This window comes from Ixodes scapularis, unplaced genomic scaffold, assembly GCF_016920785.2.
Source record: "Ixodes scapularis isolate PalLabHiFi unplaced genomic scaffold, ASM1692078v2 PGA_scaffold9__187_contigs__length_104089568, whole genome shotgun sequence".
Classification (NCBI taxonomy): domain Eukaryota; kingdom Metazoa; phylum Arthropoda; class Arachnida; order Ixodida; family Ixodidae; genus Ixodes; species Ixodes scapularis.
In genome coordinates, this window is record NW_024609884.1 from 59,095,550 (window position 1) to 59,111,764 (window position 16,215).

The following is a 16,215-nucleotide window of genomic DNA, read 5'->3' on the forward strand; positions in this document are numbered from 1 at the left end:
TGGGAAATGCAGCTGGTTTTCTACTGGCCGCGTCCCAGCGAGTCGTAGGCCGCATGCTTGAGACCCCTGCTCTAGGCAAAATAATTTGTGTGAAAGCAATTATGTTCAATATAAAGGCAGACCATTCCGAAATAGTTCTACTCGACAAATAATTGTCGAGCAAACCATCCTACCTTTTAGGAGAACTCCGCAGTCTTGTTTTATGCAGAAAAATACATACACACCCAGGGTGGTGCATGTTTGAACAATAATTTACGCCCAAATAAAAAAAATTCTGCACATGTTCACTCCATACTTGCACGAAGTTGTCAGCACATGCTTGAAAAGAACATTGCACACCATAAGGAATACTTCTTTACAAGACTCGGGATGATGCACCCTTGCATCCCAACAAAGTGTTTCTCTCAAGCGCTCAGCCAGTGTGTGGAAGGAGTCAAAGAGAACCAAACAAAAAGACAAGCCATTTCTTCCTTTGGCGATGTGGCAGCTGGTGTTGGAGCAGCGGCGGACTGTGGTGACCATGACTGGGCTGTAAAAGCTTGTGCGCAACAGAAGCGCTAGTGCCGCGTTTACTGTGATGGCACGAATTGTTGCGGCATGAGTGAGGTTGGTAAGTTCAATGAGGGGCACAGGTTTGGCGAGTTTGTAACAGGAATAAATGGGAGTGAGGCCGGGAGAGTTCAGGAGTTTGGTGAATTTGTGAATGAGGAATTTAATGCGAGTGAGACGGTGAGGGTTTTCAATTCTTTTAGTCCAGAGTTTAAGGATAAAGGAATGGACTTTTTTTTTTAGTTTTTAGCTGGTTACGAATTTAACAAAAATGCCGACCTCTGGTCCACAGCAGACGACGCATCCACAGAGGCAGTTCTTTAAATTACAGCCGTATGCCGCAACATGCTTCGATCTGCAATGAAGCAGCGATTAGCACCACACCATTTTCTGCTAAAATTGTCTTTCCAACGACGCCATGCAACAAAATAAACGGAAAATTCTAAAGCTATGGGGCAATCGTATTACTATTCACACCACAATGATGATAATAGCATGACAGTAGTGCCACCTCTAGGTTGATCTGGAGGCGAATCCTTTGAGCTATTATGGCATGCCCAAGGTTTATATAGGTCCCCAAGTCCCAATTTGCCGTGGGCAATGAATGGATCAAATTCACCAGCTATAGCTGTCTTGAAGGTAACCACTATCACTGGGTCATCATCATTAGTATGCACTGGGTATTCCTATGCTGGGCATCAGGAGACTTGTTTCACCAGACTCAATTATTGGTTGCTGGCATATTTGGCCTGCCATTGCCAACCTTGCAAAGCAGTGCAACCTTTCCACAAGCCTGTCTAGGAACTGCATTCTAATTTCACCTCCAGCGGTTAAGGTTTATCAGGTGCTGAAAAGAAGCCAGGTGACTTTGCTCTTAGAATAATAATCTGCAAGTAAATGATTGGCCAAATTAACAGAAAACAGCTTGTCTGCAATGCGGATATCTGCCGCAGTTTTTCTCAAAGGGAAGATACGCACAGCATGAAAAGTGCTCGTTTAGCTGGCGTTTTTCCCTATAGAATGACATCTGCTGTGTTTAGACACAAGTGCTTTCGTCACTATGTAGTAATGTTTACTATACCTTATTTGACCTTGACAAGGAGGGAAGCTGAAGCTACGCTTGCACCTTTGCATTTAATTGCATTTTAATCACTACAAGTGCAAATGTATTGTTTTGAATGACACTTGCACTGCACAGGTGAGTGTGCATAGCAGGCACATTAAAAGCATAGAATTTGCTCTAGTAGCATTTGCTTCGCTTGCCCTTATGACTAAATAATATAGGCCTCCTTACGGAAAAGCTTTGAGATACTGTCATTATCAAACGCTACCATGTAGCTAGCATACAGTTATAATCAGAAATGTGATGTACATGTTATAAATTTTCACACTGAAATATTTTTGGGGAAGAAAATAGTTTATTTTGCAAACCATTGATGAGCATGAGGGATGCCTTAGAACAGGAGTGAGTATTCATTTAGAACTCCTGAAAATCTTTCACGGTGAACCGAATTTCCACGGTGAAAGTACTGCAATTAGCCTTTGACATGGCGGATGGCTCAGCCAGCATTCCAACTAGCCACAGGAGGGCACATTTGCTTGAAATGATTGACGCGACCCGAACAGACCAGGCATATGAGTGCCGGTAGCAATAACAATTCCTCTACGCTTTCCAAGAGCCGCAAAATGGCACTCTGAGTCATTTCACAACTAAGCATTAATCGTGAATGTGAAGGCTCTGGTGAAATTGACCTGTCAAGCCAGCCATGGCCTAGTCGAGCAGGCCGTGTAAGCAGTGAAACTGCCAGGAATGATAAGTGGGTGATGTGCTATGAACAGAGCTGGTAAGGCTTACAGGTGGAATGGTTGGCCCTTTTTTTTTTTTTTTTTGCAGGCACGGAGCTCACCTTCAACTACAACCTTGACTGCCGGGGCAACGAGAGGATCAAGTGCGCCTGTGGGGCCAGCAACTGCAGTGGCTACATGGGATTGCCAGCACCGCGACCCACCGAGGGTGAGCGCAAGGCCAAGCGGCGCAAGTAACATCGTGGAATGAATCAGAAGGGCAATAAATAATGTGCATGCTGTTTTGCGACGTTCACTGGTTGTGCAGAGTCGAGTGGCACAGGGGACACATGTCACGCACGTAGAGCCACTTGCGTAGGCAAGCTCCGTGGAAAAAATGTCGACAGCGCGTCACTCGTGCTGCCTGCAGTTCTTGGAAACAGATAGCACACACGTCGTCAAAGTCGCGCAACTGCTGGGGCGTCGCCTCTGGGAGTGAGTGTAGTTTGTGCAAGGCGGCTCGCCGCCGTGCCAGAGCTTTGCAGCCAGCCCTTGCCTGCTGCCAAATGTTGAAGTAGGCATGGAAACACATCATGAAGGCGCGAATGGTGCCCCGTGACTCGAAGGCAAATATCCAGGCACCGTTGAAGAAGAGAAAAACACCGAAGCAGAATTCAAGCACGCTGCCTGCAGCCCGCACATAGTACACATAGTCGTCCAGAGGCTCCCAGAGCGTCTCTCTCCGAGCGTCGACGAGGAAGAGGCCGTAGACAAGCAGGGAGACGACCACCTTGACCGTCAGTTCAGCGCTGAAGGCGGTGACGGCCAGGAGCCAGGGGCTGACCGCATGGCGCCTCCACAGGTAAGCCACGAAGCCGCAGGGGAAGGCGACGAGCAGGGCGCTCAGGGCAAGGGCCCGGGCGTGGCGCCGGTGCGAACCGCTCCGTGAGGCACCCAGGGATACAAGCAGCGGCCCCAGCATGCCCTGGACGAAGTGGAGCACAGCGGTGAAGAGGAGGCAGAGGTTGCGGTAGAGACGGGCCAGGCGCCGGGGCGCCTCGAGACCCGTCAGACCCGTCTGGAGGGCCAGCACAAGGAAGAGCAGCCCTGCCACGGTGCCCAGGCTTCGCTCGGGGCTGCCCTCGAGCAGCAGCGTGCGCCGGGCAGCCCAGGCCAGGCCCTGAGCCAGGGCGGCCACCACGCTGGCCATGCCGACGAGCGCCACGGCCGTGTCGCAGCCCCGCACGGCCAGCTCGCAGACGGCCGGGCCCGGGGCAGTGCCGGCCAGAGCCAGCCGTAGCGCCTGCCCTGCCATGCGCGCCAGCCAGAAGAGGCGCAGTACCTGGGGCACCCTGAGGCGTGCCCAGTGAGCCTCTAGCAGTGCATACACGCCCAGCTGGGCCACAGCGGCCCGGCCCGAGCGCAGGGCGCCGGCCAGGGCCCCCAGGGGCCCGCCCCGTGCCAGGGCTTGCAGCGCCAGCAGCAGCTGGGCACCTGCGGCAGCGGCCAAGGGGCTGGCCGGCAGCAGGCAGAGGCTTGCCAGGGTCGGGGCCAGGAAGGCGAGGCAAAGCACGGCGGCGCCTGCGGGGCCCTGCCCCTGCCCCGCCGAAAGCAGCAAGGCCAGCACCAGCTGCAGGCCGTAGTTAGCCACCGTGCGTAGCAGCGCACCCCGGTCGAGGCGCAGCAGCTCGAGGAGCAGGCTGGTGCTGCCCTGGCGTGACAGGGCCTCGGCATAGGCCACAAACTCTTGGTTGCACAGGTAGGACCAGGCCACAGCACCCAGAGTCGTCAGCCAGGTGTACACGTGCACGAGCTGCTGCGTCGGCAACAGCACCACCACCAGAGCGCCCAAGAAGGCTGCGTTAAACAAACAAGCACTGGCAATGCCTGTCTCTTTGGGCTTTTATGGTCATTTAAGCTCAGTAGGATCGTTTCCTTGTCTGGAATGTTCAAAATAACCACGGGGCGTATGATAACTCAAATTGCCACCAACCATTTCCTAAATGTGAGGGGGTCCAACGTTTAGAAACCGATCTGGTTTCTTCAGAGTCAACTGCCACTGTTGAGGAGCAGCTTCCTCTTCCGAAAGTGGGTATGACCGTTGAACCACAGTAGTTTCTTTTTCTCTTAGGAGGTTGTCTTTTTCTTTGCCACATAACGCAGTCCATTGGTGTATAGACACTTTGCACATGCGCCAGATTACTGCCGTTATTGCTAACCTTCTTTTGTCTTGCCCATATGCAGAGCCACTGAAGTGGGCGTTGACGAGCCTCCACAAAGGGCAATGCTGAGGCTGGCACAGTAGAATCTAAAATGGCAGTAACGTGCCCTGCTGTGGTAATGATGAAGTGAAGTAAACGTAATAAGAGAAAACAAAACTGAAGGTCCTGAAGGTCGGTTATGGCGATGCCAGTGCACAGCTGTTGCAGAGTGTCTATACAGAAGATAAATTGCCAAAGCACTAATTTGCGTGTCCTGGTTGTGTCTGAATGCCAAGATTCTACTAAAGTCTCTGCCAAGAGTGAGTCTTAGTTGCAAGGACGGACATTTTCTTGAACTTAATATGGTGATTGTTGACGTCTGAGCGCTCGGCAACAGCGCTGCACTCGTGGTCACGTTTGTGCACATTGTTTCTGTGCTGGCAAATCCTTTCATGAAAGTTCTCAGTTTTGCCATTGTATGTTAGCGGGGAATTTCGTAGACGATGCCCTATGCTCTTTTCTTGATAGTGCAATCTTTTGGCCAGGGCATATGGCACCCAAGTACTGAAACATGGTTGTGAGCCATCTGTATTCCTTCTTTTACAAGGTGTGCCAGTGCTTCTCTAGCACCTTATTTGTAGGGGACACTAATAGACCTGGCAGTGTCAGGACTCTGTACCTGATAGTTGTTGGAATGTTAAAAGCATGACCTCGGCAACGGGTGATGCGCTGAATAAAACCATTAGAGAAGCCACTTTCTTGATTTGTAATGATGGTTTACTCCTCTGTTCTGTTGGTGTCTGATGTGCAAATAGATTTTGCCCTGGACAGGAGTGTCCGAATTACCGACGCTTTGTGGCATGTTGAGTGGATGTCAAACTGGAAATTACGAGTCGCAAATTGTTTATCATGCGATGGTCCGCTCTGTCGAATCACGTGGCCACAAGCGCAATACAGCCGGTTAGCTTCACTGCATTGATGAGAGACGAAATCAGGAAAACGTCTGGATTTATCTCGATGACCCTGTATATCGTGCTTGGTGATCTATGTCATAACTATTGCATATTGTTATTATCAGATCGACCTTTGTCATTAGTGTTCTGCCCTGTGTGAATATGCCGAAGTTCCTATGCACTTTGATCTGTGCCAAGTGAGTTTCTTGGGCCACAGTTAAATTCCAGTGTCGTATTTAACATGAAATTTCAAGATTAAGTATATGTTGATATCCACCTTACATTTCTTAAAATGTTTGCTCTAGTTTACATTTTTGTATTTAAAGCTTATTTGGGTTTATTTATTTATTATTTCCTCGTTTATATTTTCTTATTTATTTTTCGGCCCTCAAGACTCCTACAAATTTCTTAGAAGAGGAAGAAATTGCTGCGGTTCAATGGTCATACCTGCTCTCGGAAGAAGCCGATCCTCAGAGATCATAGTCGCCCCTATAGAGGATATCACAATAAGAGCCCATGCATTTCCTACGGCAACTTTTAGGGGCAAAGCTCCTTAGGCTCTAGCCTTGTCTGTCCGGCGTCCGTGCTCACATCAATCTTGCTGGTGCTCGTGCTCGTGAGCTCACGTGCTCGTGTAGGGCAAAAAAAAAATAAAAAATTTTGCGCGGTCGACAGGATTTTAACCTGTGTGGGAAGACCCCAGTGGATTTCTAGTCCATCGCCTTAACCACTCGGTCACAGCTGCGGGACGAGTAGGGGGCTCTGAAATGTGGTAGTAACTCAAGAGCTGGGGATGTCATGGATGAAACGTTGCATGTAGCCGCCCAACGTCTATACAGCAGACCGCGCTGCGGTCAAATGCGTATATAATCGCGTTAAACTTTGCATGCACTGGCTCAATGTTTATAGACGAGAGGGCGCTGTGGTCAAATGCTCAAATGCGTACATAACCACGTTCCATACCACACATTCTCTTTCTGGCATGGATAAAAACGAATGAAAGGCTCGTCATGCTGCGGCTCAGCGTATACGCAGACAAGCACCACCAGAGCTTTGCCCCAATTAACATCATTCACCACGTGGAGATGCGGTCAATTTTTTTGCTCCTTGTTCTCAGCTACTGAACCTTTGGTGTCAGTGGTTATATTTGAAAGATAATAAAAAAACTCAACAGCTTTGCAAAATTTATGAAAACTCAAATTCCCCCCCAAAAAAAATTTCAAGCATCCGAAACATTAAATTAAAGGATAAATACAAATTGTACTACATCACAGGCGTGAAATGCGTTTCTGAATCTATATCCGCTAGTATAATTCCTTGATGCACTGTCGTTACGAAATGAATTGAGAAAGTTTGCGATTCGGTAAAATAAAACATCCGTCTGCTAAACACCATTTTTTGGGCTCTATGCAGTTTTGTCATCCCGTGATCATGCTCGCTAAACACCACGTGGCAGTGGTCAACGAGCTAGTGCAGTGCAGTATAACTTTGCCGCGAGGAATTCGCTGCTGCTGCGGTGGTGTTATTCAGGAGTTTATGAGGTGCTTTTTCTAGAGGTGTTTTTTTCTGCTTCCAGTTACAGGCAGTGCATGCTCTGTATTCCATCTCACAAACAATTCCACAGCTGAAAAAAGCACGGCATTGAGCATGTGACCTTGGAAAGTGCAGTTCATGCCTGAAATCTTGTGCAAACAAAAGCATTCGGCAGATCTAGGCTTGCACACCTTTGCTTTGCCTGTAAATACAGTACTCATTAATTCAAACTCCAGGAAGCCATGGATTTTGTTTGAATTATCAGAAATTCATCTAAATATGATGCACCATAAAATTAGGATTTACCATATGAATGGCTACACATACAAAGCAGATAGAATAGAATAGTTTATTTCAGTTTTTGTCCACAATACACTTTCCAAATTCGTCCCTTTTAAACACAAGATATTTGATGTATTCCTCTACATAGGCCTACCGATCATAAGCAGACAATGCCACACACGAAACATTGCGAAATGTATGACAAGTTCATTTATCCCTCAAAAATGTTGTTTATCGTGGACTGCTTAGACAGCACATGAAAACTCAAAACAACATTAAGTATGTTCAAGCCAAGAAGTTGTCCAATGTGAATAACTATTAGACAGGGCACACATGAGCGACGAAAACGGGCACCGCGCGGCAGTTTTCACAGCAACTTGTGCGGACGCTATGACGTGGACTAATGGCATGCCTCCACGACGCCGCGTCCGCGCAAGTTACGACGGAAATAACCGCGTGGTGCTCGTTTTTATAGCTCGTGTGTGCCCTGCTTCAGCCCCGCTGAGTGCGCTTCTCACCGAGCACCGGTGCACTGCGGAGAAGCAACACACGCAGAAGCAAGCTCCGTGGGTGTTTCCTCTCGGCAGTGCACCGGTGCTCGAAAATAAGCGCACTCAGCGGGGTCACGAGAACAAAAAGTATGAATTGCACGAAAACGCCGTTCAAATTAAGCGGCTTATGAATACATTAAAAACAGTGGGACAACCAAAATTTTTGTGAATTAACCAGAGGTATGAAATATCCGAGTGAATCATCGAGAGTATATTGTATTAATACATTTATTTTCACTTTATGTGAGGGTCAGGTCGAGGGTACAAACACGCGCATGTTGCCATAAATAATGCATGCACTACACAAGCAAGCGTGCTTGGCAGAAGCCCAGAGATCGGAGCTCGCTGTAGCTTCTGCTGCACTAAACTATCACCCCTAACCCAAATTTTTTTTTTTTCTACTTTATTGTAGTGCAGAACAAACAGGCACATAGCGAGGACTTTGTTTCAAGGGGGGGGGGGGGGGGCGGCGCCGATGACAAAATGCTGTATAAGGGGGAGAGGAGGACCCAGCAAAATGGAAGATTTCGGGGGGGGGGGGGGGGGCGCCGATGACAAAATGCTGTACGAGAGGAGGGGTGAGAGAAGGACCCAGCAAAATGGAAGATTTCAGGGGGGGGGGGGGGGGGGGGGGGGGTGAGCCGGGCCTTTCCCCTGGCTATGTGCCTGAGAACAAAGACAATTGGCACGAGGTCAATGCCCAAACAAGATGTTCATGCTGCGTGCAAGGACACACATTGGAAGCAGCTTCTAAAATCACAAGCTCGTTGCTTTCTGGGCTCCGAACGGGCACTAGATTTGTAATTCGACTCGCCTAAGAAAAGTTCACACAAGCCGTGATGGGGAGCTCCCTCGGTGAGCATGAGACTAAACAGGATTATTGGCGCACGTTTTACCAAACGATTCCAAGATTTCACTCTACAAGAATTGTCTGAAATGAAGAGCTGGTCAGTTATTATGAAAATTGAAAAACGTGTTGTGTTTTATTTCCTGCACGGTGCTGTAACGAGTGCAAGCCGCATTGTGACGGTTGTCGTGGAAGCGTTCACAAGTAGTTTGCATACTAAAATCACTTGAACTTGGCTACGAAAGTTTACCAGCCAATTGCCGCAGGTTATTCATTGTTTTCTTTAAACATGAACTCGGGGACTATGTCCGACGCATGTCAGACAAAGTTAATGTCAACCCTTATCTGCACTTCGACAAAATTCAAAATGACGATACGTAGCTGCTTTACAATATCTTGCCAGCCTACGGAGGGGCTTGAAGATTTTCACCCCGAAATGAACCTAATGTCTAGATATGGCCACATGGGCAATTTGAGTTGACGAAAGAAAAAACAAAAAAAACATTGACTGCATAGAAGTATTAAAGGACGGGGACAAAGTGAAAAAGGCAACGAGCGCACTCGCAACTGAAAGTTTATTAGAAAACACACTGACTTAGATACTTTAATAAAACCACGTCACTTCTGGCCACCCCACTCTCTCTCTAAAAATAACATTTCCTTGGCTAACAGGGCCACAGAGGGCTCACTGATACACTTATCGACACCCCTTGTTTTGATGCCAAACGCTTCATGAATTTCCCTCGTTTTTCTATCCAGTCGCTGAACATTTTGTTGAAAAAAAAAAAACATGGCTTACAGGAATTATTTTAAATGCAAAAGCATTTCTTTAGGCATTGTGTCGTCAGCCTGCCCTTCAAATATGGCTGCACCAGTTAACGTGTTAAGTGAGTAATTTTGCCAGTGAAGAATAATTCCTAGCCCTTACTAACACGACCGCACGTCGATCTAGGGTTACAAACGTTTAGCCAAGCATGCAATCCTCATTGCCCCGAAGGCCCGAGTTAATCGCTTTGGAAAGAAAGTAAAAATATGCCATATGTGCGAACGCCGAGAATGGCACCGACCAGAAGCTCTTCACTAAATGATACTGCTCGAAGGCAGCTTTCTGGGATAACGAAGCAAGCAATTGCCACCGAGTGCACGTCCACCTCGAGCACCGATCAAGGCCATGCAAACACCGTCTTCACTTCTGAATTCCCACTCAAAGTTGTACCCGAGTGTAGGGAGTATGCACTGGCGGCCATAGTTGTGTGCGTGACTGCTGAGCGCATGCTGACAGCAATCTTCCACAGTTCTTCTGCAACGTGCATTCCACACCATCAAGCTGTCCGGTCTTAGCAGCCTGTTAATGTAAGCTCATTCTGAGCATGCATTCTAAACATAGCCCTCAAATATGGTGTCCACTGAATACCCCATTCACTGGATGCCATATTTGAGGGCGATGGGCATTGCATCTCATTGATATGGGTGACAACATTGGTTGACATCACCCACTTTTACAAGCTATTTTTTTTAGAATTGTTTGATGCTCGTCTGGTCAGCATACTCACTCAAATGAAGTGAAGGAACTGCAGGGGTTTACCCAGGATTGACAATCTGAGGGGGTGTTTCAAATTTCTGGGATGGGCTCTGGCCCTGGCTTTGTATACTTTGTGAAGGAAATTCTGGGGGTGCACATAAATTGCTGGGAGGAAGCATCCCAGAGTCGACAGAAGGCCGTCCACCCCTCTGCCAAGGCTTGTCCCAAAATAATTACGTGGCAACTCAATTTATTGCATCAAATTTATATTCTTACTGTGTCAACGTCTTGTACAGTTTCCTGTCCAGGAATTCTCGCTAATACTGAGGCATTTCACTGGGCAGGTTGGAAGATCTCATTTTGATGTTTATTGGCTCTAACTTGTTATGTGCCCTGGGGCATGAAGATGGAAAGGATCACAAGTTTTTTATCTCAAAACGTTTTACATGCGGCGTTTCCCCCCATAAAATTTACAACATTTATTTTCCTTCTTTTTTACTGCAAAAATAAATAATGCATCACTGAACGCTCAGCCTCCACCCAAATGCAGCGCTAGCAGTCCAGACCAGATGCCAAAGTTTCGGAACGAACCATTATTCAAAAGTTGAGGCGACTTTTTTAAACTTTCACTAGGAAGATGGGGCTGTGATCTCAGTAGTTTGCGCCATTCAGCCCCATGTATTCTTGGCGTTGCGGAAACCATTTTACCATTGAAAATGTTCAAGAATTGCCTATAACTTGAACAAGACAACCGTTTGTTCTGAAACTCTGGCTTCTGGTTCGAACCGCTAGTGCTACATTTAGGCAGAAGCTAAGCGTTTGATGAATTGTTCTTTATTTTTGCAAATAAAAAAGTAATGCATTTTTTTTATTTTTGGCAGGGGACACAGTACTTATAGCAGCAGCAAACAATATTGCTGCAAAGTTCGATGCAGTCTGTTGCATTTGCTCTGCAAGACATTTTTTTACTTGTGCTTTGGTGTCTTTAGTATCCATGACATACTGTGCAGTCGGCCAATAGCGAGACACCGGATGTTGTGCTGTGGAAAGGGCAAACTTTATCATTGTATGGAGGTGTTTGACTACAGTCAGTGACAGGTTAAGACGACAGTAGATGCTGTGCCATCGGCGCACACAGAGCCAAAGTCAGGCAGAAGAAAACGACTTTGCATTAGAGGCAGAATATCTACTGAATTATTAACCTGTCGTTAACTATAATTTCTATGGGCGGCGGCCTTTTGATGGATGCGGAGAAAAGGTCACCAACGAATCTCTTCGTTGAGTGAACATGCGTTCACTCAACGAACGCATGTTTCGATGCCATACGTGCATGCAGTTGTTCTGGACTTCACTAACAACTAATTTATTTTTTAAGTACACCGGAAGGATAGCAAACCTTTCTTTTCCTACAGAGAGGGGAACGAATAATAAGAAACTTTATTTTCTCCCCTATACCATGTATTCCTATTTCAACGTATCGCACTGCAACTTACTGCAGAATCCAAGGAATGAACTTCTTTCAAAAGAAACGCAACAAAATCTTGTTTTGAGCAATCTATGCCACCACTTCGCAGATGATGCACGCGTAAGAGAGGTGCTGCCAACAGATGGCGTACGCCACGTTGAGAGAACGCCGGCCAATTCAGGTTGATAGCAGACTATCTCGCAAAAGAGCCTGAATAGGCCAACGCTCCCTCGACGCACCATACGTCATCTGTCGGCAGCACTTCTTTCTACACGTCCATCGTCTGCAAAGGGTAGATTGCCCAGAACACCACGACCTGCTTGCATCTCTGTAGGAAATTGCAGCGCGATACGTTGAAAAAGATTTTTGCAGGCCATCTAAAGTGCCTTAGAAGCATTAGATTACATGCTGTATATACAGATCATGGGTTGCACGACTAAAATTAAATAAAACATGTCTATCGAATGGTAACTGAAGGAAAGCTCGGGCAAAATATAACCAATGTAGTAGGTTGTATGTAGTAACCAATTGGGTCCGGACGTTTCATTGAACGCCATTTCATTGAATGCCATTTCATGGAATGCCGTTTCATTGAACACCGCCCAGTTGAGCAGTAGGAATTTTTGATCTAGGAAATAGGTTTTTTTTTTAACGCCGGAAGAACAGCAGACCTTTCTTTTCCTAGAGCGAGGGAAACTAATAATAAGAAACTTTATTTTCTCCCCTACACCTTCTATTCATATTTTTTTAATCATAAATGATAACTTGCTTCGCTAATGTGGCCAATAATGAACAGAACGCTGCTTGACATTTCGTGAAACCTGTGGTCATCGGGTGCAGTGATGAAGGTCTGTCCCTTCAAGGGTGTATCCTCGTCCTTGAAGAGATGTATTCTGTTCAAGTATGAAGCAGTCCTTGAAGCAATGACATGTCTCCACGTCGCGTGAAACAAAAAAAAAAAATTGTCTCTCGTTTTTGTTCATTTTCCATAGTCGGCAGAGCCGTGGGCCTGCCGGCTTTTTAACATATGTTCTTAGAAAGGAAGCTATCCTCCTAGATACATACAGTGAAAACACAAGTAAACAGATAAATACAAAATAAAAAAAGGCACAACAAAGAATAACAATATTCCTTTCCAAATGCGCCTTTGATGCGTGAACCAATAGGGAACAAGGCATGTGGTGGAGTACAGCCTTATTTGAAAACAACAAGTCGCATGCCCACTCAAGTTTTATGTCCTACGATTCGAAAGCCAAAGTTTTGGTGCAAAGTGACCAGGGTGGTAATTCTATTTCTGGAGATTTAACAACAGCATAAAAACAAATCAGAAGCGAGAGTAAAGCATCTAAAAAGCACTAAAATGCTGCAAAATGCTCCAAAATTCGGTGAAGTGAAATTCAATGAAGCGGCGTTCAATGAAATGTCAACTTATTCTATGAAACGTCAATGAAATGTCAACTTATTCTATGAAACGTCAATGAATTGTCTACTTATTCTATTCTATGAAATGTCCAGTACCCGTAACCAACACTGCATTTCCAAAACTTCACATTTCGACATTTAAGATTCTAAGTTCTTCCAATGGCTAAATAAAGGAAGTTGATATAATTAAATATTAACCCTTACATGTTTAATTAACTATGGCAACACCCACGTACAGACGATCGGCATGAAAGAGGAAAACACCTACATGGGACATGCCTGCAGATTTTGTCACCACTGCACTCAAACATTCAACCCGGCGCTAGAATTCACACCATTAAATAAATAGTAAACAAATAAACACCAGATTGAATAATGTAATTCCAAGTGAGCTTTTTCTGAGTCTATCGAAAGACTGGTGAGCTTTTCTCCGGACCCGCACGTAATTGGGTGAGCTCATCTCCAGTAGGCTATTATTCTCCTGTGATATTTTTTTCCGGGATTCAATTTCCATGAGTAGTGTTTCTTGTAGTTTTGTTTTATTTGCAATCAGTGTTCAGTCCCTCATTACATAAGACTAAGGGGGGAGGGGGTTTCAATATGCAAGTTGAAGCAACGCAACAGACGTGCGTAAAACCAGTGATCGTGGCTAACTGCGTGCAATGGAGGAACTCGACAAGCATGAAAATGACGGGCCTTACCTTGAAGGTATAGCAAGAACCAAAGTAACGTCGGCACGTCCAGATACGCAAAATGATCGTTCTCAAATTCGGGGCTCGTCGCATTAATGTCAACGCTGTCGGCTTTTATTTTACGGGCAGAGTAGTGAGTCGTGACAATATTTTCGCCTCCTAAGCCTAGGCTGGAATTTAAGACAGCGTCCATCACAAACACTGGCGGAACCCTTAGGAGGACGTCCAGGGCACTCGAAATTCGTCCCCTGACCGACATCGTGCGCACTATCAAGTTAGTGTAAACACTTGCGGCACACACATTTTGCAAGATCACCGTCTCATGCCAGACTGGTCCAGAACTGGGCAACTCCTACTGGGCTCACTGTCAGTGGCAGAGCCACCTGTCAGTGGGCGGGCTAACGGAGTCAACTTTTATACAGTAGCGCCAAATTCGTCATCCGTGGTGAGGAGCTCTCATTACTTGGGTGGGTTAGCAATTTATTTTATAATTAGTACATTAGGAATTCAAATTAGCAACTAACCGCGTTATTAAAAAAATAAACAATTAACTTTTCAAGCAAGTGTTTTTTTTTTTTTTTTAACACAAGTTGCTTGGAGTAGTGAAGCTGGCGAAGCCATAAAAAATTAATAGCGAGGTCGTTTCACACCATTTCACACGCACTGGAACCAAATACCATGCATGCCAATACTGGCAACTCCCGCGGATAGCGGACGAAAAGTGATCGCAGCGCTCCTGGCGAGCTCGGAGTCTCCGCTAGCAGACGAATTCTCCATAGCGCATTGGTTTTCCATGGGGGAAATGAACATAAAAGTCGAAGCAATAGAAAGGGACAGGACGACGTCTCAAACTCAGCTACCAGGTTTATTTAGTCCTCCTCCTTATATAGCCCACAATCAACCACCACCAACACAAAGGGGAAACTTTAACCAGTTCAAACGCCAAACCCTCCAATCAGTCCCTACCAACACAAAGGGGCAGCCTCTAAACAGTCCAAACGCCAGACCCTCCAATACACAAAGTAGCGCTATAAACGGCTTTCGTGCCGATTCACAAAGATAACTCTACAATCTCCCCCAAAATTTAACAAAAGGATCAGTACCTTAGGATCAGTATATTAAGAAGTGTAAGCTCGTTATACATTTCTATTCAAATTTTATTTGAGTACGCGGTCACGTCTGCTATGGGTCATCGTTGGTTGATCAACCGGCCGCCTTCGGGCATACACCAGCGCATACTTGGAGATGGCAGGCATGCCATGTGGCTGTTATCTCCATTGCAAAGACAAGTTTTTGTGATGTGGTGGAAAATCCTTCTTCCGCTTCCCGAAGACCGAACAAACGTGTGTAATTAAGCTATTTCAAATTAAACTGGAACAGTTATTTAAGTCTGGCTTCAAAATCGCCACGGACGCCTCAACAGAAGAATATTTCACCAAACAAGAGTTAAGCTGAAAACGCACTTGAGGCCGCTGATCGACACTCAAAACAAAGGCACGGTGTGCAAGGATTGGCTAGAAAAGTACGTCAACAAATACTGGAATATACTTTTGAACTGCTGCGCCAAGCGAGAAAACAAACATCTTGCCAAAGTCACTTTGAAAAGAAATGCGAAAGCAAAAACACGTCACACACTGCTAGCACGAAGCAGTTTGCAGCGTGCGACGACTCTTATATATCGGGCAGTGTGAGCTGGACCACTTTATTCCTTTCCTCTTTTTTGTTCTTAGTTCCCACCAACGCCGCGAAAGCAAATAAACAAACGTGTAACAAGCAGCTATAAAAACATAATTGAAAGGAGCAATGCAACAATTTTTGTACTTTGTACAAATACCGCGTAAAACGGATCCCTAACGTTAATGACCTATGAAACACGCGTTCGTTTTTCACCCCACGCAATAGAAGTCCCAGAAAAAAATTTAAGAACAACGAGCAGCATTCACCCCCTCAACTCGCAGCCAGAACAAGCGGCCACGTGATCTGGAGCCGATTATATGCCGCCAATGTTGATCATAGCCACGCGCTGGGGTTGGCAAAGCGCAGGACACGCGCTGAGTTCCAGACATTGTTATGGTTCGGCTATTGTCGTCGTTGCAGCGATTGGACACGGGTTACAACCCGAATGCTTCTCGAGATAGCAATTGTCACGAGCCCAAGTCGAGTGCCCACGCAATGCTTGGGTCCAATCTATGAGCCGCATTCAAATATCGTCACTTGGGTGTACTGCGATCCCCGAGTTACGTCATCAAATTTTGCAAAGGAGAGATTGAATGAAAATGATCGCTTTTGTCCTTGAAATTACACCGCAACAAAGGCGTTTCTTGGCCAGTGGCGTTGCGTGTGAGTATCCTTGAGTCCCAGGTGTGCCAGTGAGCTCGGGTAGAGAGAAAAACATTCCAATTGAATATCGTTG

At 46.2% G+C, this 16,215-nt stretch overlaps 2 protein-coding genes across 3 annotated transcripts in view; one reads left to right on the forward strand and one right to left on the reverse strand.

Annotated features, from left to right (window-relative positions):
* LOC8051641 (histone-lysine N-methyltransferase NSD2) overlaps positions 1-2,650 on the forward strand; it is a 31,995-nt gene extending 29,345 nt beyond the window's left edge. Inside the window, 1 exon segment of the mRNA XM_002433599.5 lies at positions 2,444-2,650. Within this exon segment, the coding sequence (XP_002433644.2) occupies positions 2,444-2,592 (149 nt within the window). The 3' untranslated portion in view covers positions 2,593-2,650.
* Positions 1,948-14,190, reverse strand: LOC115309001 (protein TRC8 homolog). Of its 2 annotated transcripts, none has more exons than XM_029967130.4 (2): positions 13,812-14,190; positions 1,948-4,191 (listed from the first exon to the last, which is right to left on the reverse strand). In XM_029967130.4, the coding sequence occupies exons 1-2, from the start codon at positions 14,059-14,061 to the stop codon at positions 2,648-2,650; spliced, it is 1,794 nt and encodes a 597-aa protein (XP_029822990.2). In that variant the 5' UTR covers positions 14,062-14,190; the 3' UTR covers positions 1,948-2,647. The 2 variants fall into 2 exon arrangements, with proteins under 2 accessions (XP_029822990.2, XP_029822991.2); XM_029967131.4 differs by having other exon boundaries at positions 1,948-4,147; positions 13,812-14,187.
* Positions 14,191-16,215: the final 2,025 nt, after the last annotated feature.